The sequence below is a fragment of the Microcaecilia unicolor genome, chromosome 7 (assembly GCF_901765095.1).
Source record: "Microcaecilia unicolor chromosome 7, aMicUni1.1, whole genome shotgun sequence".
In the NCBI taxonomy this organism is placed as follows: domain Eukaryota; kingdom Metazoa; phylum Chordata; class Amphibia; order Gymnophiona; family Siphonopidae; genus Microcaecilia; species Microcaecilia unicolor.
The window spans coordinates 307617189-307643309 of NC_044037.1; the positions used below are offsets into that span (position 1 = coordinate 307617189).

Below are 26121 nucleotides of genomic sequence, written 5' to 3' on the forward strand. Positions count from 1 at the left end.
GGTTCCTTCGGGATCCCAGGCTTCTACAGCAAAGGCCTGTTCACATATTGGACCCGGACCCCTACTGGTTTATGATTTAGCACTTGAGAGTCGCACATTGGCCAAAAAGGGTTACTCTGTGGTTACAGTTTCCACTCTTCTGAAGATATTCAGGACTTCTACCTTGCTGGCATACATGCAAATCTAGTGGGTGTTTCAGTCCTTGTGTGAGTGATGGAAAGCAGTCACATGTCAGATGTTCTCTTGATTTTGGTTTCCCTGCAGGAGAATTTTGAGCGCAGTCTATCCATCTATTCTTTTAAGGTGCAAGTTGCACTGCTGAATGTTACTGTGATTGGGTAGAAGGGTAGAAGGCTTCTTGGGAGCAGCCCATCCAGACACTGGAAAGTTTTAAAGGTGTGAAGCAGCTGAATCTACCTCGCAAGATAGTGATTTCCCCAGTGGGATTTGGTTTGGTCCTGTAGTCACTGGCAGCTCTGCCATTTGAGCCCTTGAGAAGTGACCCTTAAGGTTTGTTTCTGAAATCAGTTTTTCTTGTAGTGATTTGTTTGGCCAGGTAGGTGCTCTATTGTGCATGGACCCTATCTCTCCTTCACGGCTGAGTCAGTGTATTTGTGTACTGTGCCTTCCTTTTTGCCTAAGGTAATTTCTTCATTTCATGTGCACCAAGCTGTCTATCCTTCAGACTTTTCTAAGGAAGACTACAATGTAAGATCTTCCATGCCTTAGATGTCCTCAGGCTATTGATTTGCTATGTGGAAGTGACTGATTTCACAACAGAAATCACCTGTTCATTTTATTCAGTAATCCATATAAGGAAAATGTGCACTCCAAGACTTTGTTGGATCAAGGGCACGATTAGGTTGGCTTTCTTGTTGCATTGTAAGGAAGTCCTGCCTGTTTATGAGCACCGCTGATGAGAGCTCAGGCAGAGTCCTGAGAAGAAGCAAGTGTGGTGTCTCCACTGGACATTTGCAAGTTCATCACGACATTCATTTCTTAAGCAGGCCAGGAAGGATGGCACTTTTGGAAGGGCGGAGTTGTCCTCAAAGAGGAGTTGTCCTCTTTCCACCTGGGATAGTGAAGCTTGTCTGGATTGGTCTTGCAGGAGTTTAAAGAAGGTAAAATTTGTTTTTACCTACTAATTTCCTTTCCTTGAATCCTGCTAGACCAGGAATACTGTTAGTCTGTCCCCCTTTTCCTTGGGGATTTCAAGTCCCTTCAGTGTTGCTGAGATTAGTTTCCTAGAATTTGAGACTTTATCTGGAGCCAGTGATTTATGTTTGGGTTTCGTCATCAGCTTTGACAAAAGTATACTGACAATTTCCTATACTGCACTGATCCTCATACTAGTGATGTTGTCACTGAAAGCAAGTGTGCTCTGCTTCTATCTGCTGGTTGGGAAGCACAACCCACTTGTCTGAACTAGTCTAGGAAGACTCAAGGAAAGGAAAGTAGCAGGTAAGAACAAATATCACCATTTTCAGCCCCTGGCATTGCCTGCCATCAGAAACCTTCATTCCTTAGTCATTCCAGTAAAATATCTTAGTTACCCCTATGACTGTAAGGCTACGTTCTGAAAGATCCCAGCTGCCACCTAGCCTTGAGCCAGCCCATCTAGAACAGAAACCTTTACCAAAATAAATGTCCAATTTTTATACCTGCAGTTTGATTTTTATCCTCTGTCTCTGCTATTGTGTGGATTGTAGTTCTGATTGTCCTCTTGACTTTTCTGAGAAATGATAACTACAACTTTCTGCATGGAATAAGGTAAAACCAGGATTGGATTAGCCTGTTCCTTAGGACATGGAGTCAGGTGGCAACTCTGTTTCCCCCCCCCCCCCCCCCTCACAACACCTCTGTCATTTCCACACTTCCAGTCCTTATGTCACTTCCAAATTCCCTGTCCATGTTTCATTTCCTCACCAGATTTTTGCATCTCACGTCCTCACTTTATTATTTAATTTTATTCTTAAACAAATATATGCCATCTTTCTGGTAAAATCATTTAAGCCATTTACAAATCAAATACTCCAAATAACACTTCCTACCCATCTCACTTCTTCACTTACTGTGTACATCTCACTTCCTGTCTGCATTTCACTACCTGTCTGAGTCTTGCTTCCTATGTTTTTATCAGTTCTGTGAGTCCAATAGCACCATATCAGGCACATATCCTGTCATCTACTACTGTTGTCACCACCCAGCTGATTCTCGCCTTTCTTGCCAGCATCCTAGACTCATGTTTAGACTCCCTGTGTGTAGATACAATCAGATGGAGTCAACAGCAAGCAGGGAAAGAGCTTGTTTGGGGCATGTGGAGGACAACAGAGCAGAGAGATCACAAAAACCAAGACAGACAGCCATGAAAGAGTGAGAGTGTTCATTTGGGAGCTATGTGGGGTAGCTAATGACAGAGGCTATCTTTGTTAGGGAAATGGGACTTGATATACCACCTTTCTGAGGTTTTTGCAACTACATTCAAAGCGGTTTACATATATTCAGGTACTTATTTTGTACCAGGGGCAATGGAGGGTTAAGTGACTTGCCCAGAGTCACAAGGAGCTGCAGTGGGAATCGAACTCAGTTCCCCAGGATCAAAGTCCACTGCACTAACCACTAGGCTACTCCTCCACTAGAGACCCTTTCATGAGGAGCTCCTACAACCTAGAAAGAGAAAAGAGATAGCTCCAGTAAAAGGACAACAGGAACTCACAGCCAGGGAGGCTGGTGGCATTTGCCCATGCCTGGCCTCACTATTGCCCTTCATGAGCACAACTGCTACTCGGATCAGACCAGCATCCCAGAGCTGTGGTATGCAGCGCGTGAGACTGAGTCATCTACTGTGTCACTGGAGAGCCAAGACCCAAGATTGTAAGTAGTAGCTCTGCCTACCATGTTATCACCTGTGTCTCACCTCCTCACTTAATGTAAAATGTGCTTTTGCTAATTAGTTGTCATATCCCTCTGCAGACTCTGGTCTGTTCATCTTCTCTAGCCCTGAATATGGAGAGCACAATTTTCAGAATACTTTGCTTGTGTAACTATGCCGAGAAGTGGGGCTACAGCAGTTGAAACCAACAATATTTTGAGATTTAACTCTGAAACCCCTTTGTATCATTTATGGTTCTTTACCAGCACATCTTAGACAGATCACTTCACTTTCCCACTTCACAACGGAGTTAAAGACCTTCCTTTTTCAGGATGCTTATGCTTAAATTTTTCACGATGTTGCATGCTTGCCTGGCAGACAGTCTTCCCTTCCCTATTGTCTTTGCCCTTTCCCCCCTCTTTCCAATTGTACTCATGTTTGTCATTTCTGCTTTTTTTCTTCATCCTACCCTTTCTTTTTAGATTGTACGGCGGGATGGAAAGTCTCCAATAAACTTGAAACTTGACTTTGCACCAGCTGCAAAACAGGTATAACGTTTGTGGGTACTGCAGTACCCCACAGCACCAGGTAGCCACAGATATTCAAAGGGAAGCTTCACAGGGAGTTTGCTTTTGAAATGTGCTTGAAGTCCATGGGTATAAAGTACATAAGAACATAAGCATTGCCATACTGGGACAGACCGAAGGTCCATCAAGCCCAGTATCCTGTTTTCAACAGTGGCCAATCCAGGTCACAAGTACCTGGCAAGATCCCAGAACAGCAAAACAGATTTTATGCTGCTTATCCTAGAATATGCAGTGGATTTTCCCAAGTCCATCTTAATAATGGCTTATGGACTTTTCTTTTAGGAGATGATCCAAACCTTTTTAAAACCCTGCTAAGCTAATTACTTTTACCACATTCTCTGGCAACGAATTCCAGAGTTTACGGGAGGCGGGAAATACTGCTGGGCAGACTTGTACGGTGTGTGCCCTGAAAAAGGCAGGTACAAATCAAGGTAAGGTATACACATATGAGTTTATCTTGTTGGGCAGACTGGATGGACCATGCAGGTCTTTTTCTGCCGTCATTACTATGTTACTATGTAATTACTTGTTGAGTGAAGAAATATTTACTACTCAGTAGCTTCTTTGAGTGCCCTCTAGTCCTAGTATTTTTGAAAAGAGTAAACAAGTGATTCACATCTACCTGCTCCACTCCACTCAGCATTTTATAAATCTTTATCATATCTCTCCTCAGCCGTCTTTTCTTCAAGCTGAAGAGCTCTAGCTGCTTCAACCTTTCCTCATAGGGAAGTTGTCCCATCCCCTTTATCATTTTTGTCACCCTTCTCTGTAGCTTTTCTAATTTTACTATATCTTTTTTTGAGATGCGGTGGCTAGAATTTCACGCAATATTCAAGGTGCGTTCGCACCATGGAGTGATACAAAGGCATTATAACATTCTCAGTTTTGTTTTCCATTCCTTTCCTAATAATTCCTAACATTTTATGTGCTTTCTTGGCCGCCACTGCACATTGCGCAGAGGGTTTCAACGTATCATCCATGATAACACCTAGATCCTTTTCCTGGATGGTAACTCCTAATGTGGAACCTTGCAATACAGTTTTGAAATTGTTTGGTTTCCATGGGAAGCAGGAAGTTCTGAAGCAGTACAGCTATGTCAGTGTTCTACATAACGTGTTTGTTCAGTTCTATTCTTTGGCTTATTTACCATCTGATTGCTATAGCTTTGCATCAGCTCCTTGTACTAAGAGCTACATTGAAAGCTAGATTGCTTAAGGGCTGTAAACATTGCTCCACCCACCTATATCTATTATTTTAGAAGATATTGTGATGAAAGGCTTCAAAAGGTCTCAATGTAGAACACTGTTGTGCTGATTCCATTAATGCCCCAGGTAGATATCACACTGCTAAATACAACACATGAATACAGTACAGACAGCTGAAGGGAACATCTTCATCAGAGCCCATGCAGATATCACACGTAGATATATGTATAAAGCATGAATACAGCACAGAGAGATAAACAGCAGACCTTCATCAGAGCTCTATGGAGGCATCACACTGATACACATAAAGCATGAAGACAGTTTAAGAGCAGATCCTTTCTGAGCCTCAGGCAAGACTCAGGAAAAAGCAGTGGGTAGTACCTTTGAAACAATGCACACAGCACTTGTAGAAACATGTCTCATTATGTTAGGACAGGACTCAAAAAGTTATAAAGTTATTCCAAGAAAAGGGTATCATGATGACTGCATGACTTTATTAATGAGTATAATACATTAGACAATACATAATGGGGTCGCATTACTGTGGGGGTTAGGTGTCATGCACAGAGCAGCACAGAAGTCTCTACTGTACCTAGCTCTGGGGAGGTGGGCCTCATCCGACGGCCTTTCATTTTATGCTTTACACTCTTCTCTTCCTGTGGTAATAAGACATTTTCCTTCCCAGACACTTTCAGTAACCGCCATTCTGCCTCTCGCATAGTCACATCCTTTCCTTTACTGCTCATTTCCATGGCCCACGGAAATAAATGAGCATCACCAAGTGCCTCTTTTCTCCTGTCCAGCCCTCGCTGTGCTATGGCTATGGAAGATGGGATTTGTACCTGTACTGTAATGGGCTCACTCACAGCACTGGGGACTCTAAGATCTACAGCAGATTCTGCTGTTATTACAGGGACCCTGTCCATGTGTTTGGTTACTTCTGGGGGTCTGATTTCTGAAATGGTGACTCGCTGTGAAGGTGTCACCTGGGATGGTGGGCAAAGTGTTGTCTTTGATGCATATGATGAGGAAAACTCCTGTTGCACATAGGAGCGTGGTGTTTTTCTTAAACTTGATGGGTCTTGTTGTAATCCTTTCTCCTGAGCTCCTTCTACAATCCCATGCCAGCGGGGAGCCTGCCCCTTACTTTCCTTGAGATGTCTTTTGGACTCCCTTGGTTCTGCTGTGAGATTGGTAGTGGCATAGGCCCTTGTCAGTGGCTTTTGTGCTGTTGTGCCTGACATTAAATATTTTTCAAGTCCACTCTCTGTGGCTTCTTTGGCTTTGGAAGGGGCTACTTGCCAGAGGACCTGTGTGTCCTTCCTAAGAGATTGGATCCGCTCAGCAGGAACCACTGGTGTGCGTTGAACAGTGCTATTCTGGACCTTCTGAGTTGCCACTGCCTGAATGCCAGATGAGTCACTCGATATTATGGGAGAAAATTCTCGCTGAGGACATACTTTGATAGACTCTTGGGATCTCATAAGTTGCTGCTTGGATACAGTTCTCTTGATGCGACACAACTCTTCGGAGAACTTGCTTTCTATATCATAGACCCTGCTAGCAAATTTTCCTCTTTCATCAAATGAGGCAGTTTTTTGTCTGAAAGATGACCTCCTCGGGTTTATGCCTCCAATCTCTGATCTTACTCCATCCCTTAGATCTTCCCTCGAGGCCCCCAGGGTCCCTTGGATGTCTAGTTCAGGTTCATCAAAGGAGCGTGTTTTCCTGAGAGGAAGCCAAGTGTGCACAGGGAAAGGACTGTCTGTCTGGTCCAGGCTCTTTCTTCTCTCCTCCAGATATTTCAGTTTGTCAAAAATCTTGGAGCCAGAACGGACCAACTTAGGGGATGGTCTAAGAACAGACACCCGGCCGGAGGTCTCACTCATAGGAGTCTGAGGGCGAGAGTCTTGTGCACTAGTCTGAGAATGTGTTGATGATTTTGCCTTTTTCACTTTTTCTTCATACTCTTCAGGGACTGTGTCTTCATAGTCTGCTGGCATCATGACCTTTCTCCGAGGTGTCAATGGGGTTGATGAAGAGGCAAGAGGTCCTTGACTTATGGGTTGGGTGACACCTCCAGGACTCTGAGATGGATGTTTCCCAGTTCTAGAAAATGGGGAGCGAGTAGATGAGATTGGGGTAGTAGTCACACTGTTTCGGGAGACGTCTGATGCACTTCCATTTCTACTGTCTCTCCTAAACCCACCCTCTGGGACACTGCTGTAATGAGAAGGAAGAGAATGAAAGGTTTTCACAGGTTGCAAAGACTTTTTAATTCACAGTCAGAATGGAGCTTAAAGCACATTTTGATGTCGGCGGTTTAACATTGCTACTGACTGTCCAAAAGGGGAGCTCAGGAGCAGTTTGAGAAAGAACTTGGCAAGTCTTACAAACACTATTTCTAAAATATAAAATAAATTAAAATTCTGAAATTAATTTTTCATGAAAAGGTGCAGAGTATTGAACATGACATTATACCCATGGCATGTCTGCCATGGTTTTGGAAACTTACAGGGTGTTGCTGGTGAAGGAAAGTAAGGAGATGTCAGCTTTCCTCAAGTATGCCTTGGAAGAGTACCTTCAGGAGTGAAGTAGAAGGCATATGGGAAGGATTTTGCCCAAGTGAAGGAATTTCCTACCTAAAATGACATGCTGGGAAGTGTCTATGTCCTATAACTTCCAGCTCCAAGAGATGGCAGGGGTAAGGTGCAATGGTGTGGCTGTATCACCTAAGAAAGAACCAGCTCCATGAAGTATAGAGGAAGGCCTTTGGCTGTCTCTTGCTGGAGCTGAACTGATGATTGTTCCCTGAATCCCTGTATGTCTAGCCACTGGGGGAGGTGTAGGTGGGTTGGGAGGAAGAGTGAAGGGCAGGAGTCTTGAAGAGGATTGAAGTCCTTTCTCCAAAGCAGCCTCTCTGGAACCAACCCCTCAAGTGTGACCAGCTCTATCAGATTAAGGAAACTTTCTTGGCCTTACACTTTCTACATTTTACCAAAGTAATAATCAAAAACTGTCCACAGCAGTGCAAGTTCCAGGGTTTGCACCAGGAATCAAAGCAGGATTTGCCAATGCTTTTGCTTTGATTATTGATGCCAGGAAAACAAGTCTGCAGAGATCTGTGCCTACTGTTTGTGCATTTCTCCCAACTTAAACACAGTCAGTGCAGTGTCCAGAGAACACATGAGAGCAAGCAGTTTTCAAGCTATTTCCCAGGGTAAAATGCCATTTACTCACAGAAATGGCATTAACATTAAAATAAGAGGAATTGTATCTATCAATAGAAATATAGATTAGCAAAAACAATCCCCAGGTTCTGGTGTTGGTCAGTATTGTCCCTGGTCAGATTATGGTTCTGGCCTTGTGACAAGATACAAGATATTTGCCACTGCAGATGCTGTTTCTCCCTTTTCCTTAGATTATAGTGTTTTTCCCGTTTCTTTCTTTTTAAGCGAAGACTTATGATCTCTGTTAGTTTTGGGAATTGTGCATCTCTAATAGTTTGGATTTTGCACAGTACAGGAGGAAACACCATATGTTTGCAGGCTGGATGAAGAATTGAGTTCATGGGTCAAACAAAAGGTCACAGGGGCTGAACATGTTCTACAAGACGAAGTTCTATATGCTCTGTATTTGCCCATCTTTTTGCTGGTGAGTAATTTCACTCTAGAATTCTGTTAGTGTTTTGGCTTCGTCTGTTTCCTCAACCGGAGGTGTACTGGTGCTCTAGACCACACTGTTATACTACAAATGCTGCCTTTTCACAGATAAGGTTGTTGCTGTGAGTTCTTGGTTTTAGTGCTGATTTGGTATTACAGTTTTGCTATTTACACGCTGAAAGGGAAGATTTGTCACGGGGAGCTTGCTTTTTACACATCACTTGTGCTTATAAATGTCCCATCCCCTTTCCCTTTTCCTTAAGTGAAGCATTAAATACCTCTACACAAATGGGAAAAAGGGGCAGTATCTGGAAAGCAGAATACACTAATGGAAAATACGGTTTTAGATCTTGAGGCTGTGATGGAAAAGACTGATTTGGATTTATTTATTTATTTTATTTATTTGTAGCATTTGTATCCCACATTTTCCCAACAATTTGCAGGCTCAATGTGGCTTACATTTGCCGTAATGGCGGTTGCCATTTCTGGGTAACACAATTACAAATGGTAATGTGTTAAGTTGCATACATACATGGTAACATACATGTAACATAACATACGTGAACAGATAGTGGCAATCTCAGAGATAGTTCATAGAGAACTATGACTGGGATATAGTTATATCGGGCTATAATCTGATCAGAAAAGGCAGGGTACGAAGAAATGGAGAGGAGTAACGTGTTAAATACAATATTAAAGCCACACAATTGCAGAACCTACAGGCAGTGACGTAGCTAGGGTAGTTGACACCCGGGGCCGGTCATTTTTTAACACCCCCCCCCCCCCCCCGAAATCCAGTACTAGGCATACCGAGAATACAAAACACTCAGGACCTATACAGCAATTCTACCATACCATAAGCAGTAATTTGTACGAGTCACACAAGGAAAAGGAAAGCATCTTAAACACTACAGTGAGCACTAGAACATCAATTCACCTATTGTAAAACAAAAACAGACAGATTAGTACAGATCGTCGATCCTGCACAGTCAATGCCAACCGAAAGCCATGTCTTTTTCACAAATACAGATACACCCTAATCCACTATAGAATAAGTAATCATAAACTTTCTATTTAGACAAAAATTAAACTGAACCCCCGATGCCAGACTCTGCATACAATGCAACACCACAGAAACAGAAAATGTCCTCTAGTACCGTGCAAAATATAAAGACAGCAGATGTAAATTTGAAAAAACTAACAAATACCAATCACCACTTTACAAATTAACAAACAGAAATAAAACAAATAATATCATTTTATTGGACTAATACATTTAGCTTTCAGAGGCCAAAACCTTCTTCCTCAGGTCAGGATAGGACACTGTAACAGTACTATACTGAATTGACCTGAGGAAGGGGTTTTGTTCTCCGAAAGTAAAATGTATTAAAATTAGTCCAATAAAAAGATTATCTTATTTACATGTTCTATTATAAACATTTATTAACACAGCTACAATACTACTTTATCCTAAAGCAAAAAAATAAATATATATATTTACAGTTCGTTGTCTCTGGTTTCTGCTTTCCTCATCTTTTCACTGTCTTCCTTCTATCCAGCATCTGTCTTCGCTCTCTCTCTGCCATCCAGTGTCTGCCCTCTCTCTTTGCCCCTTCCATCCAGTCTGCCCTCTCTCTCTGCCCCTTCCATCCACTGCCCTCTCTCCCTTCCATCCACTTCTGCCCCTTCCATGCACCATCTGCCCCAGTCTGCCATCTCTCTCTCCCCCTTCCATCAACATCTGCCCTCTATCTCTGCCCCTTCCATCCACCATTTGCCCCAGTCTGCCCTCTTTCTCTCTCCCCTTCCACCAACCATCTGCCTTTTCTCTCTGCCCCTTCAATCCGTCTGCCCTCCCTCTACCATCCATCCAGGGTCTGCCCTCCCTCACGCTCCCCCCTTCTATCCCCTCTCTCTCTGCCCCCTCTTTTCAGCCCCCTTATTCCACCTGCCCCTAGTTCCAGCCCCAGCCCACATCTCCCACCTGCCCCCCTTTTTAGCCCCACTATCCCACCAGTCCCCAGCCCTTTTCTCCCCATCAGTCCAGAGCTTCACCCCTCAGCCACTTCTACCTGTCCTCTTTTCAGCCCCTAGTTTCAACCCCAGCCCTTTTCTCTCACCAGTCCCGAGCTTCAGCCCCAGCCAGTTCTCCCTGTCCCCTTTAAAGCCCCTAGTCCCCACAGTTTCAGCCCCCTTCATCCACCACATGCCTTGCATCCCCCCTTTTCAGCCCCAGACCCATTCTCCCACCTGCCCCAGGCATGGACCCATTTTCCCTCCTGCCCCCTTGTCAGACCCCAGTTCCAGCTTCAGACCCCTTCTCCCATCTGAGCACTCCCCTCTCCCCCTCCCCAATCCCCTTCTCCCCTCTCTGAGCACCCATCTGAGCTCCCCCACCCTCCCTAATCCCCTTTAAGCACCCCTCTGAGCTCCCCCACCCCTCCCCAATCCCCTTTTCCTCTCTCTGAGCTCCCCACCCTCCCTAATCCCCTTTAAGCACCCCTCTGAGCTCCCCCACCCTTCCCCAATCCCCTTCTCCCCTCTCTGAGCTCCCCACCCTCCCTAATCCCCTTTAAGCACCCCTCTGAGCTCCCCCACCCTTCCCCAATCCCCTTCTCCCCTCTCTGAGCTCCCCACCCTCCCTAATCCCCTTTAAGCACCCCTCTGAGCTCCCCCACCCCTCCCCAATCCCCTCCCCTCCTTGATGCTCTCCCACCCTCCCTAATCCCCTTTAAGCACCCCTCTGAGCTCCCCCACCCCTCCCCAATCCCCTTCTCCCCTCTCTGAGCTCCCCACCCTCCCTAATCCCCTTTAAGCACCCCTCTGAGCTCCCCCACCCTTCCCCAATCCCCTTCTCCCCTCTGAGTCCCCCCCCCGACCCGACAGCTGAGATCCGTTCTCCTGCTGCTCCTACCCTGTCCTGCCTTAAAAAAAAATTTTTTCGAAGCGCCGGAGAGTGGCAGGCAGCGCACCTCGCATCTGCCCTGCTAATAAAGAAGATCTCGTCGACGTCGTCATCCTTCCCACACTGAGTCCCGCCCGCCCTCGCGGTAACAGGAAGTTGCCTCAGAGGGGGACGGGACTCAATGTGGGAAGGGCGACGACGTCAGCGAGATCTTCTTTACAAGCAGGGCAGACGCGAGGCGCGCTGCCTGCCACTCTCCGGCGCTTCAAAAAAAATTTTTTTAAGGCGGAGCAGCGGGAGCGGAGCACCCCCCCACCCGATGACACCCGGGGCGGACCGCCCCCACCTCCCCGCCCTTGCTACGCCACTGCCTACAGGATAAGGAAGAGGCACTGTGGGTCAATCTGGAAAGAAGGAATGGCAAATGTATTTACACTGGTGTGATATACAGGCCTTCTTCACAGACAGAGGACATGAAAACATTCGTAATATAGCTGTGAAAGGGAAAGTACTAATAGGTGATTTTAATATGCCAGATGTTGATTGGGGTCTTTTAGAATCAGAGAGATCCTGGATTCTCTACAGGGGAAACTACTCCAGCAGTTGGTAATGGAACCCATGTGGGATGGGGCCATACTGGACTTAGTGCTTTCTAAGGGGGAGAGGGTTTCTCATGGTATATATAGTAGGTGATCATCTGGCATCCAGTGATCACTAGATTATGTGGTTTAATATTAAGATATGTGTGGAGAGGGTTCATTCAAAAGTGAAAGTTATAGACTTCAAAAAACGAATTTTGTTCAGATTGGGGATTACCTCAAGGAATTGTTGTCTGGATGGGAACATCTGGAAGAAGTTGGAAACTGAAAGGAGCTATTGTAAGGGCAACAAATCTTTTTATAAGGAAAGCAAATAAAAATAAGAAGAAAAGGAGGCCCCTTTGGTTCTCAAAAGTAGTGGCTGAAAAGTTAAGGAAAAGAGGTTAGACTTTATAAACTACAAGAGATCGCAAAAAGAGGAAAACAGGCAACAATATACGGAATAGCTAAGAGAAGCTGGTAGAGTAGTCAGGAAAGCAAAAACGCAAATGGAAATAAACATAGCCAATACGGTAAAATGGGGGGGGGGGGGCAAGACATTTTTTAGTCATGTTAATGATAGGAGGAAGTGCAAACGTTTTTCAGACTCAAAGGTGAAAGGGAGGAATACATGTAGCAGCTGATAAAAATGAGGCGGAATTGCTTAACAAATATTTCTGTCCTGTATTCACAGCTGAAGGGACCAGGAGCAGGACCACAGAAGACAAACACAAATAGGAATGGAGGGTGTTAGTCCCTGAACAATTTTCAGAGAACTGTGTTTGTGAGGAGCTGGCTACACTAAAGGTGGACAAAGTGATGGGTCCTGATGGCATACAACCAAGGCTATTGAAGAAACTTGGGGAAATTCTAGCAGCTCCACTGGCTGACCTTTTCAAGGCTTCTCAAGAGTCGGGAGTGGTCCCAGAGGCCTGGAGAACATCAAATGTGGTCCCTCTCCAAAAAAGCGGAAAAGGTTGAAAACTACAGGTCAGTAAATCTGACTTCTGTGGTAAGTAAATGAATGGAAATGCTTTTAAAACAGAGAATAGTATCTTGAGGAGGGAGACTCAGGAACCAAATTCTCCCTTGCGGCTGCTTTCTTCATCGTTCAGGAGGGGGAGGGGTGGCGTTGATGGATTCATTTGGTGGGTGGAGGAAAATAATGGCTGCCTTTTGTTCTGTATTGTTATTGTTTACTATGTTGTATTTTCATGGTCACCATTAAAAAAAATGTTTGAAACTAAAACAGAGAATAGTAAAGGTTTTGGAATCCAATGGATTACAGGACCTGAGGTAACATGGTTTTTACTAGAGGCAGGTCTTGTCAGACAAATATGATTAATTTCTGTGACTGGATATAAACAGGATGGAGTCGGTCCAGATGTCGGCTACTAAAAAGGTCAGTGGTCTTCGTCGTAAAGCATATGGGGGCAGATCTCAATATGTATACTTTGAAAGAAAGGTGAGAGAGGGGAGATATGATAGAGACATTTAAATTCCTACGCGGCATAAATGCACAGGAGGCAAGTCTCTTTCAATTGAAAGGAAGCTCTGGAATGAGGAGGCATAGGATGAAGGTAAAAGGGGATAGACTCGGAAGTAACCTGAGGAAATACTTCTTTAGGAAAGGGTGGTGAATTCCCAGTGGAAGTGGTGGAGATAAAAACAGTATCTGAATTCAAGAAAGCTTGGGACAAGTACAAAGGATCTCTAATAAAGGGAGTGATAGGGAGAGTAGAGTGTATGGATGGGCACTCAATGTGTAATTAAACTCTGGAATTCATTGCCAGAGAATGTAGCAAAAGCAGTTAGCTTAGTGGGGTTTAAAAAAAGGTTTGGATCGCTTCCTAAAAGAAAAGTCCAAAAGCCATTAATAAAATGGACTTGGGAAAATCCACTGCTTATTTCTAAGATAAACAGCATAAAATGTATTGTACTGTTTTGGGATCTTGCCAGGTACTTGTGACCTGGATTGGCCACTGCTGGAAACAGGATGCTGGGCTTGATGGACCTTCGGTCTGTCCCAGTATGGCAACACTTATGTACTTGGGATTCTGAGTGGAATCTTGCTACTCTTTGGGATTCTATATAGAATGTTGCTACACTTTGAAATTCTGCATGGAATCTTTAGAATTCTAGAATCTTGCTACTCTCTGGGGTTCTACATGGAATGTTGCTACTCTTTGGGTTTCTGCCAGGTACTTGTGACCTGGATTGGCCACTGTTGGAAACAGGATGCTGGGCTTGATGGACCTTCGGTCTGTCCCAGTATGGCAACACTTATGTACTTGGGATTCTGAGTGGAATCTTGCTACTCTTTGGGATTCTATATAGAATGTTGCTACACTTTGAAATTCTGCATGGAATCTTTAGAATTCTAGAATCTTGCTACTCTCTGGGGTTCTACATGGAATGTTGCTACTCTTTGGGTTTCTGCCAGGTACTTGTGACCTGGATTGGCCACTGTTGGAAACAGGATGCTGGGCTTGATGGACCTTCGGTCTGTCCCAGTATGGCAACACTTTTATGTAAACTGTTTTTTATCTGCTTTAATTTTTCTGTTTCCAGTGCTTAAGCCAGAGGTGGGCAACTTTTTTCCTTGGTAATGTGTGGCCAGTATGTATTCTTCTTTTTCTTTCCTATCGTACTTATATTGCAGTGTCGCCTTACTGAAATTTACTACAGATGTTATACAACAGTCTCACCAAGTGAAGACACTCAGCAAGACTTTGGGAGAAAACTTGTTCCATCCCCCACAGGGATACACATCAACTCACCAGTTCATCCGCTGAATTGGTTGTTGTGATCCCCTTTGACTCAAAGATGAGAGAAAAAACAGTAAAGAATAAAACTGATATTGAGAAGTGCATTAATATCACAGAATAAGATACAAGCTAATAATGAACTGGCACTTCCTGCACTCTCAAAGATGTGTAAAGGGTGAACTTATTCCTTAAGTACTCTGGTCCATTTTGTCTGAGGACCTTGAAAATCAAACATAGAATTTTAAAATTAGCCCTGCAAGGTACTGGTAGCCAGTATAGTTTTGCTGGAAGGGTGTAAAGTGGTCACATCCCTTGCAGCATTCTGTAGTAGTTGGAGCGGGTGAAAACGTATTGTATGTTAGATAGTTGTCCTCTTTTTTTGATGCAAGCTGCTCCTTCTTTGTTCCAAGTAATTTTATATGAATGAATTCAGGTACAATTATCTTTGGGCAGGTTTCCTTGTGACTTAGGAGAGATAATTATCACTCCTATATTTAAGGAAACAAAATTATCTTTGTCCACTACATCCAATTGTAGGCCAGTAGCTTCGATTCCTTTTTCTTACTAAATTATTTGAAGGTCTTGTAACTTTACAATTACAACTTTATCTCAAAGTTTTTGATATTGCATGATTCCCAGTCAGGATTCTGTTCTTTTCTTTAGAACAGAAACAGTGGTTGGTTCCTTGATAGATAATGCTAGATGTTTCTTATGTGAAGGAAAATGTGCAGTGTTGCTGCAGTATGACCTTTCAGCACTGTTCAGTCTGGTGGATCATACCATTCTTTTACAATTACTTGAGGACATAGGTATTACTGGGAATGTACAAAAGTGGCGTGGAGGGCCATTTTCGATATGACGTCTAAGTCCAACTTTGGAAATTTTGCAAAAAACGTCCAAAATCTGAATAGGAAAGAAGGTCATTTAAAAAAAGAAAAACGTCTATCTTTTTTTTTAATACTATTTTGAACAAGGTTTTAAAGCCATTGGGACGTAGGAGGAGCCAGCATTTTTAGTAGACTGGTCCCCCCAGACATCCCAGGAAAGCAGTGGGACACCCTAGGGGGCACTGCAGTGGACTTCATAAAATGCTCCTAGGTACGCATCTCACCATTGCTCCCTTATCTTGTCTGGTGAGCCCCCCAAAACCCACTATCCCCAACTGTACACCACTACCATAGCCCTAACGGGTAAAGGGGACATCTATATGTGGGTACAGTGGGTTTCTGGTGAGTTTTGGAGGGCTCAAAGTTTCCTCCACAAGTGTAACAAGTAGGAGGAGGTAGCAGCATGGGTCCACCTGTGTGTAGTGCACTGCACCCACCACTAGACTACCCCAGGGATCTGCATGCTATTCTAATTGACATGTACTAATAACATCTGAGGCTGGCAAGTAATGTTTTTAATCACATTTTTGGGGGATGGGAGGAGTAAGGGGAGGTCATCCCTGATTCCCTCCAGTGGTCATTTAGGGCACCTTTTTGTGCCTTTTTCGTTATAAAAACAGGTCTAGCTCAAAACGTCTTAGTTTTAGTCCTGGGCGGTTTTGTTTTGTTCCATTATAGCTGAAAAATGTCCAAGTGTTAGGAACGCCCAGATCCCGTCCTTAATATGCTCCTGACACACTCCCTTGTGATTTGAACGCACTTCTGACGGCCTTCATAGAAAAATGTCTAAAAATTGGTTTTGAAAATACCAATTTGGACGTTTTTTTGAGAAAAACGTCCAAATGCATATTTATGCCAGTTTTTGGACGTTTTTCTCTTTTGAAAATGAGCTCCTAATTTTCCGATCCGTTCTTACAGGGTTAAGATGAAGGATGGTTTGTCTCCACCATGGAAGAACATATCTGGAGTCCCACAGGAATCACCTTTGTCACCTTTGCTTTCTTACAGTCATTAGGTCTCTTACTGCAAGCTAACAACTTTTTACTTAATATTTATGCAGATGACATTTCTGTTCTAATACCATTCAACTCAATATCTGAGATAAATTACTCTAAAATTCAACATTGCATAACATTATTACATTATTAGATAACTGGATGTTTTGTCATAAATTAAAATTAAACACTGAAAAAATGTAAATTCTTACGTTTTGACACTAAACCAGAGAACATTTCTAGGACTTTTGGTATTGATCAGGTTACTTATGAATTTTCTCCAGTTATTAAAATTATTGGAATTTTGGTTGATAGCGCCATATCATTCAAGAATCAAGTTTTCTCCTTAGTTAAGAAGTGTTTTTTTTCTAATGAGAAAGTTAAGATGTGTTCAAAGTTATTTTGAAGTGGATCAGTTTAGACTTTTATTTCAAGCATTTCTGATTTCACAATTAGATTATTGTAATCTAATATATTTAGGAAATAATAAGAGCCTTCCTAGGAAAATTCAGACTATTCAGAATACTGCAGTTCATTTGATCTTTTGTCTTACCAAGTCTGATTATAGTTCTCCTAGTTTTGTAAAATTGAACTGGTTCCCAGTTGAGGCCAGGGTTATTTTTAAGTTAGCTTGTTTTCATTTTAAAATTGCCTGTATGATCATTTTCAATTTCCTGTTGTCCAGAAGGCAAGCCGTAAGGGAGATGTGTTTTTCTCTTTTCCCTCTGTTAGGGGGAAGAGAAGATTACATTTATTTGAACTGACTCTAGCGTTTCAGGCAGCCAGACATGGGAAAGAGTTGGTGGATATTTTTAACTCTTCCCCATCATACTGAATTTTTTGAAAGAAGGTTAAAACCTTATTATTTCAAAAATATGTTCTGCACTCAGTTTCTCAACTATAATGTGATATTATCTCATTTTTATTCCTCGGGGATTGTTTCTTGACTATTGTGAATGTGTTTACTGCTTTGAACCGATGAGGTATTAGCGAGTTATAAGATGTTTATCATTAAACTCTTTTTTAGGTTTGACCAGTGTACAGAGCATTAAAGTAGTCCAGTTGTGGTGTTATCATGGCATAAACTACTTTAGTCAGACTCATCTTTTCAGTATCTGGAGAGAGATTTCACAGCTGTCACAGGTGATACAAACAAATTTTAAAGGATGTTGAATTTGTAGGATCAGAATAACTCCCCCCACTGTTTACTAAGCCATGCTGTGTCAGCATTGCTGTACAGCTTAGTAAACAGGGGGGTAAGTGATAATTCCAGCAGTATCCCAAGATTCCTGACCTGTGATTGAAGGGGGGAGTTCATACTTCCCAAAAGGTATTTTTAAGTCAGATACTGAAGGCAAGGAAGTGGGATCAGAAGGAGTGGAAGATTTTAAGACAGGGACACCTCAAGAAAAGACTGTACAGTCCAAGAGGGCCCTTTGGAATGATGATGATGTTCTTCTTTCTAGTTCATCACAATGTTTTTGTTCCTTCTGGTTGTGGATATCAGGACATAGGTTATAAGAAAGGCAAATTTAGGTATCCACTGGAAAGACCAGTTCAGCCTCACATTTATTTATTTGTATTTATTTATTTATTATATTTTGCTATCGCACGTGTAGCAGAAACAAGGGAATGTTTACAGGACATGACTGCTAATTTAGAAATGAAGGCCAGTAAAATCAGCCTTAGGATATGCAATGACAAAATGGAAGTCATGCAGGTTCGAAATACTTGTGGGAACACACAATTGGTTGTTGACCCTAACCCATCAAGTAAGTGCAGCTGTTCAACTGACATTACAACAAAGATCCAACTCTATGATACCATAATTATGCCGACTGCAACTTATGCAAGCAAAACTTGAGAGATTACAATGTGGACAACTCAAAACCTCAACCTGTTTTAACATGTTCCATCAGCATTGCTTACGAAATATTCTTGATGTCAGTTATAGCTGCCGTATTACCAGTGATGAGAATCTACAAAGAAGCAGCTCATGCAAGCCAGAAGACATTGTGACAGAGCACAGGCTACACTGTGCTGAACACATTATGCCTGACCAAACAACTGTCACCCCAAGACTGCAATGCATTGGGACACCACCTGCAGGGATGAGGAAGAGAGGCAGACCCTTCAAGACTTGGTGCCAAACATTCAAAGAAGACCTGCAAAACAATGGCATCATATAAAAAGAAGCAGAGGCCATTGCAGCTGACTGAAGTCTTTGAAGAGCACTCTCTGTCCAATGTGTAGCATAGGAAGAACAAAGACTAAATAAGTCTTGGCATTTAAAGCACTGAATGGGGTAGACCCATAGTATCTGAACAATAAGTTACAGTAGTAGGTGCCAGTTTGTGAGCTGTAATTGAAGAAGGAAGTTCTCCTCATAGGATCCACAATAAAGGAGATCAGGGTCATTCGAAGTTATTAAATGCCTTCAGTGAACATTCAGTTTTGTGGCCCCTTCAATTAACTTTCAAAACTCAACAATCATGATACCCCCATGCGACCCCTTCCAGAACAATCCTGGAAATATGCATAACTGGACTTTGAACTTTTAGTATTAAATGTTGCTTCATTTTCTAGCTATGTGTATGTGTGTCTGAGTGTGTGCATGCAGTGGGGATAATTTTATAAGAGGGTGCCTATGTGAAAAGTTCCAAAAGGTGGCTATTTTATAAAGGTAACTTAGACATCTGTGCCTTTTTAAAGCAGACTCCTAAAATAATCTCCAACAGCCCACAAACCCAAATTTATACCTGCTCCGAACATAAGAACAGCCATACTGAGTCAGACCAATGGTCCATCTAGGCCAGGATCCTGCTTCCAACAGAGGCCAATCTAGGTCACAATTACCTGGCAGAAACCCAATTAGTACCTACATTCCATTATACCAATCCTGGGACAAGCAGTGGCTTCCACCATGTCCATCTCAATAACAGACCATGCACTTTTCCTCCAGGAACTTGTCTAAACCTTTTTAAAACTCAAATACGCTAACTGCTGTTACCAGAGCTTAACTATTCTTTGAGTGAAAAAATACTTCCTCCTTTTTGTTTAAAAGTATGTCCATGTAATTTCATTGAGTGTCCCCTGGTTTTTGTACTTTTTCAAAGAGTGAAGAATTGCTTTTACCCATTCTACACTACTCAGGATTTTATAGACCTTAATCATATCCCCCCTCAGCTGTCTCTTTTCTAAGCTAAAGAGCCCTAACTTAAGCCTATCCTTGTATGAGAGGAGTTTCATCCCCTTTATTATTGTGGTTGCTCTTTCTAATTCTGCTATATCTTTTTTGAGATCTGGTGACCACAATTGAACGCAATACTCAAGGTGAGGTTGCGCCATGGAGCGATACAGAGGCATTATGATATTATTAGTCTTATTTTTAATCCCTTTCCTAATAATTCCTAGCATCCTGTTTGCTTTTTTGGCAGCTGCTGCACAGTGGGCAGAAGATTTCAGTGTCTAGAATGACATGTAGATCTTTTTCTTGGGTGCTGACTCCCAAGGTAGACCCAAGCATCAGGTAACTAAGATTCAGATTATTCTTCCCATTGTGCATCACTTTGCATTTGCCCACATTAAAATTCATCTGCCATTTGGATGCCCAGCATTCCAAGTTCTTAAGGTGTCCCCTGCAATTTTTCACAATCCGCATGTTTTAACAACTTTGAATAATTTTGTGTCATCTGCAAATTTAATCACCTCACTCGTCATTCCGATTTCTAGATCATTTGTAAATATATAAAGTAACACTGGTCCTAGTAAAGATCCCTGCGGCACTCCACTATTCACCCTCCTCCATTGAGAAAAATGGCCATTTAACCCTATCCTCTGTTTTCTGTCCAATAACCAATTCCTAATCCACACCAGAACCTTGCCTCCTATCCCAAGACTCTTTAATTTTCTCAGGAGTCTCTCATGAGGGACTTTGTCAAAAGCTTTCTGAAAATCTAGATATATTACATCAAATGGTTCACCATTATCCACATGTTTATTCATGCCTTTAAAGAAATGAAGCAAATTGGTGAGACAAGACTTCTCATGGCTGAACCCATGCTGACTCTGTCCCATTAAACCACGTTTGTCTATGTGTTCCGTAATTTTATTCTTTATATTAGTTTCTACTATTTTGCCTGACACTTATGTCAGGCTTACTGGTCTGTAATTTCCCGGATCACCCCTGGAACCCTTTTTAAAAATTGGCGTTACATTGGGAACCCTCCAATCTTCAGGTACTACGGATGACTTTAATGACAGGTTACAGATCACTAATAGCAGATCAGCAATTTCATGTTTGAGTTCTTTCAGTACCCTGGGATATAAACCATCCAGTCCAGGTGATTTATCACTCTTTAACTTGTCGATTTGGTCAGTTCATCTTCCCGGTTCACTGAGAGTTCTTTTAGTTCCTCCGCATCGTCACCCTTGAAAACCATTTCCGGTACAGGTAGATCTCTTACATCTTCACAGATTCCCTCACAGGCTTTCTGCTTCTGATGTACCTAAAAAAGGTATTACTATGAGTTTTTATCTCCATGGCAAGTTTTTCTTTATATTCTCTTTTAGCCTTCATTATCAATGCTTTGCACCTAGCTTGGCAGTGCTCATGTTACTTCTTATTTTCTTCATTCAGATCCTTTTTCCATTCTTTAAGGATGCTCTTTTGGCTCTATTAGCCTCTTTCACTTCACCTTTTAACTACGCTGGTTGTCATTTACTCTTCTTTCCACCTTTGTTAATATGTAGAATACATCTGGTCTGGGCTTCCATGATGTTTTTTTTAAACAACGTCCATGCCTGCTTTAAAGTCCTAACCTTTACAGAAGTTTAAATGGAGTGCATACCATACGTATATACAAACATTATTTTATAAGATATGAGCAAACACAAAAATCCTCCCCTATCCCTCCTAAACTATGCTCCCAAGAAAATCCACACATGGCATACACAGGATCATGCACCATCTTGTCAGCATGTGTATTTTCACACACAGATTTAGCCACGCACTCTTATAAAAGCACTTCATGTGAAACGTACTTTAGAAAATTAAGAAATGGGGGAAATTTCTAAAAAAAACATTTTTTAAACTGCCCCCCACCCTGCAGGTGAACATACTCGCTTGTGGTTCTTTGACCCTGCAGCTCCTGGGATGTATCGTTTCGCTTTGTCTGCAGCTGCTGTTTGCCCAAAAACTGCTGTCTTAGGTAACCACCTAGTCTACCAGTTAAGCCAGCCCTGAAGGAGGTAGACAAGGTGAGGATAAGAAATGGAGCTTTTTCGATTGCCATTCCACAGTTATAGAACCATCTCCCTAGGCCGTATGCTGAGAGAGTGACTTTTTGTACATTCTGTCATTGCTTAAGACATGGCTATTTCACAAAGTTTGTAGTGTGTACATTTTTGATTGGCACATGCAGGAAAGTAATAGTATTCATTTAATTTGCTTGGATTTAGTCAGGTTTAATTTATAATGTACTGTAGTACTATGTGCTACTATCAGGTTTATTTTTGAAAGATGGCGCCCATCTTTCAACACAAATCGGGAGATGAGTGTCCTTCTCCCAGGGTTGCCCAAATCGACATAATCGAAAGCCGATTTTGGGCGTCCTCAACTGCTTTCCATTGCAGAGACGACCAAAGTTCACGGGGGCATGTCGGAAGCATAGCAAAGGCGGGACTGGGGCATGCCTAACACATGGGCATCCTCGACTGAAAATGGAAAAAAGAAGGGTGTCCCTGATGAGCACTTGGGCGACTTTACTTGGTCCATTTTTTCTTACAAACAAGCCTCAAAAAGGTGCCCGAACTGACCAGATGACCACTGGAGGAAATCGGGGATAACCTCCCCTTACTCCCTCAGTGGTCACTAAACCCCTCCCACCCTAAAAAAAACTTTTTAAATATTTTTTGCCAGCCTCAAATGTCATACCCAGCTCCCTAACAGCAGCATGCAGGTCCCTGGAGCAGTTTTAGTGGGTGCAGTGTACTTCAGGCGGACCCAGGCCCATCTCCCCCCCCCCCACCTGTTACACTTGAGGTGGTAAATGTGAGCCCTTCAAAACCCACCAGAAACCCACTGTACCCACATATAGGTGCCCCCCTTCACCCCTTAGGGCTATGGTAGTGTTGTACAGTTGTGGGTAGTGGGTTTTAGGGGGGTTGGGGGGCTCAGCACCCAAAATAAGGGAGACATGCACCTGGAAGCAATTTATGAAGTCCACTGCAGTGCCCCCTAGGGTGCCCGGTTGGGTCCTGGCTTGTCAGGGGGACCAGTGCACTACGAATTCTGGCTCCTCCCATGACCAAATGGCTTGGATTTGGTCGATTCTGAGATGGGCATCCTCGGTTTTCATTATCGCTGAAAATCAGGGACGACCATCTCTAAGGATGACCATCTCTAAGGTCGACCTAAATTTTGTGATTTGGGTGTCCCCGACCGTATTATCGAAACGAAAGATGGACGCCCATCTTGTTTCGATAATATGGGTTTCCCCACCCCTTCGCCGGGACGTCCTGAGAGGACGTCCTCAGGAAAACTTGGGCGCCCCTTTCAATTATGCCCCTCTATGTGTCATCGTATATTGTTGATAAGTGTTTTTATATTGTATATACTGTTTGTTTTATGATTGAGAAGGTAATGTAATAATTAGTTATTACTGGTCATTATTTTTCCAACTCAATGGAATTTTAAGTTGGGGTGCTCGTGAGATAGCTAAGGTATGGCAGCATAAAGAGGTGGCCAGAAATAAATACTATATATCCAAATATACCACTTTTAATTTTCAAGATAATTCTAGAAAAATGTTTGTACAGTTGCTGAGCATAGGGATACCATAATGGCTGCAAAAACAGGCAAATTTGATGCATCTTTCAACCTTGGTATGAAGTGAGTCAACAAGATCTGCTCTTGCCAAAGAAAAAAACCCACCAAGGCAGTCATGTGATGCTTTTAATACAGCAATTCTAGAAGACCTTAAAGCCATCTAAGCCATTCTTACCAAAAGTTCCTTTGCTTTAGAACTGGTGAATTCAGAGATCAGGACCATAGCATACCGTACTTGTATTTATATCCCGCTTGTATCTACATAAGAATCAAAGCGGATCACAAATAATTAATAAAACAAATCTAAACATGTCAAAAATCATTCTAAATATTTGATAAACAGATAAGTTTTCAATGATTTTCGGAACAACAAATAATTAGTCATTGTCCGTATAGATACTGGAATAGCGTTCCATAAGTTACTAGCTTGGTAACTGAAAGAGCTACCATGAAACGCTAAAATGGAAGATTTTCAGGACAGAATGGCTCATGTGGGAGAACAACTTAATAAAATGAAGGTCACAGTTGTGGCTCAAACAGCACAGATTGGGGAAGGAGGCCAATAACTGATCTACTGCAACAACATACTTCTTTATGGGCTACCCAAAGGATAGTTCTACCTAAGGTTCTGAACATTACCTTTGTTCGACCATTTGAAGTTGAATGGGCCCACAGTATACAGGCTCACCACGATCAAGGTAGTCATTTTCTGAAACTTTTGCATTATTCACATGTCGAAGGGGTTATGAGGACAGCTCAAGCGAAAGTACCTCTTTCATGAGAAGACAACAAGATGTGGATCACACAGATTATGCCATTTTAACAGCCCAGAGCCGCAAAAGATTTTTGGGCCTATGGCTAAAGGCTTTGGATGCTCAGTATGGTTTATTCTATCTTGCGATATTCAAAATCTCCAAATAAAATACTATATTTCAGGAACCTGAGGATCTGGCCAAGTTTCTGGAAGAGCAAGACAATCTTCAGATGGTGACACAGTGAAAATATGGTCAATGCCTCCCTTTCGTACCTTCTCTGCAGAGTCTGACACAAGCTTTAGAGGGATTTTATGCACCTGTGAAGTTTATTCAATGTAGACAGAGCAGGATCTGTGCAGTCTTTGTCATGTATCAAGGTTGTATGTATGAGCTGGAGGTGTAAGTTATCTCTTCGGCATGATTGGCAATGTGTTGGTATGGAGGTGAGCAGATGTGGACCAGCTGCCCTCTCCTTCTATTCCCGCTGACAGGTTATAGTCTGTTACTGTGTGGGTGCTGGCAGGGCAAGCCCAACAATTAGACAGATTAGGTATCTGCCTAGGGCAGCACAGTTTCAGGGATGGCACTGGCACAGCATCAATAATGGAGTCAGTCTGACCAGCACAGGGCTAGATAAACTACTATATAAAAAGTCTAGACATACATACCCAGGAACCTCTTTTTACATCTATATTTATTCAAATAAAGGTTTTTGAGGCAACTGGTTGCTCCATTACTCGTCTTTGTTTGCTACAGTCTGTATTGCAGTAGAATTTTGCCTCTTTTATTTTGATTTGGGACATTAAATACTGTACCAGGCTTCTACAGTGTATTCACTGAGGAAGGAGCTAAGAAAATTGTGCAGATCAATGGAAGGGTTGACAGCAAGAATTGACTATGCTGATAACATATGCTGTTAACTGGGAACATTGTTGGCTGAAACCAATAGATCCATCTCCTCTGCTTCAATGTTAAAGTCACTAAGGGCCCTGTTTACTAAGGTGTGCTAGCGTTTTTAGCCCGTCTAAAAATTAGCTCATGCTAATGCTAGAGACACCCACATAGGGTATCTCTAGCTTTAGCGCACGCTAAAAATGTTAGTGTGCCTATAGTGTGGCTTAATATACAGGGTCCTATGTTTTTGTAGGCACAGGACCTGTTTGAACTCTATTAAAATTGTCTGAACTTAATAGGAGATGCAATTTAGCATTGGATACTCTTGATCATATGCTATATGCGTGCCCTGTTGCATATTCTTTTTGGCAGGGCATTTGGGATAACATCTTAATATCATCCACGTACCAGGGGGTTTTTTTTGGCTTGGGAGAAAGTTCTACAACTCTGACTGCAGTGTATTGGTTCCTGATAAAGCCTTGTTTCTTTTTTTTGGGAGGGGGGAATGAGGCCAGTGGTCCGGTTGGAGTGAGCATAAGGACACCCACACTGGACTTTGAATGCGATGATGTGAACCTAAGGACACACACAGTGGATTTTGAATGCATTGATGAATGGATGGGAACATTTAATCATTCAGTTAAGTACTAAGAGCTATTTCAAGTAAAGGAAATATGTGATCAGTTTGTACCTTTCCCGAGGGGTTTTTGGATTGAGCAGGGATTATAAGATATTGATAGATGTCAAACGTTGATGGCTTTTTGTGATTGGCATTTTGGGTCACGATGTTTTCAGCTCACCCTCCCCCCCCCCCCCCCCCCCCCCCCCCACACACTTTTTCATAAACATTTGCACATGGATTAACACTGATTTAATATGAACAAGTGTTTTTGGATTTGATTTTTATAACTTTCATATGGTTTATTTTCCAAAAAGCAAGAAGGCAGACGATCCGCAAAATCCAATGTGGAAACAGAACTCAGCAGATCAATCAATGGTTTAGTTCAAACCTTAAAGGTTTGAACTATACCATTGATTGATCTGCTCTGTTCTGTTTCCACATTGGTTTATTTTCCATAAATTATTTGGAGAACTATTCTTGGATTGTTTTTTTAAGGGTTTCTTTTATTGCATCATCATCTTAGGGAGATTTAAATAGATATATCATACAGGTACAATTGCCA

The 26121-nt window shown here is 42.4% G+C and overlaps 1 protein-coding gene across 1 annotated transcript in view; it reads right to left on the minus strand.

Annotated features, from left to right (window-relative positions):
• Positions 1 to 26121, minus strand: part of SPEG (striated muscle enriched protein kinase) — a 495656-nt gene that overhangs the window by 293385 nt on the left and 176150 nt on the right. Inside the window, exon 4 of the mRNA XM_030208751.1 lies at positions 5257 to 6887. Within this exon, the coding sequence (XP_030064611.1) occupies positions 5257 to 6887 (1631 nt within the window). The remainder of the gene's footprint in view (positions 1 to 5256; positions 6888 to 26121) is intronic.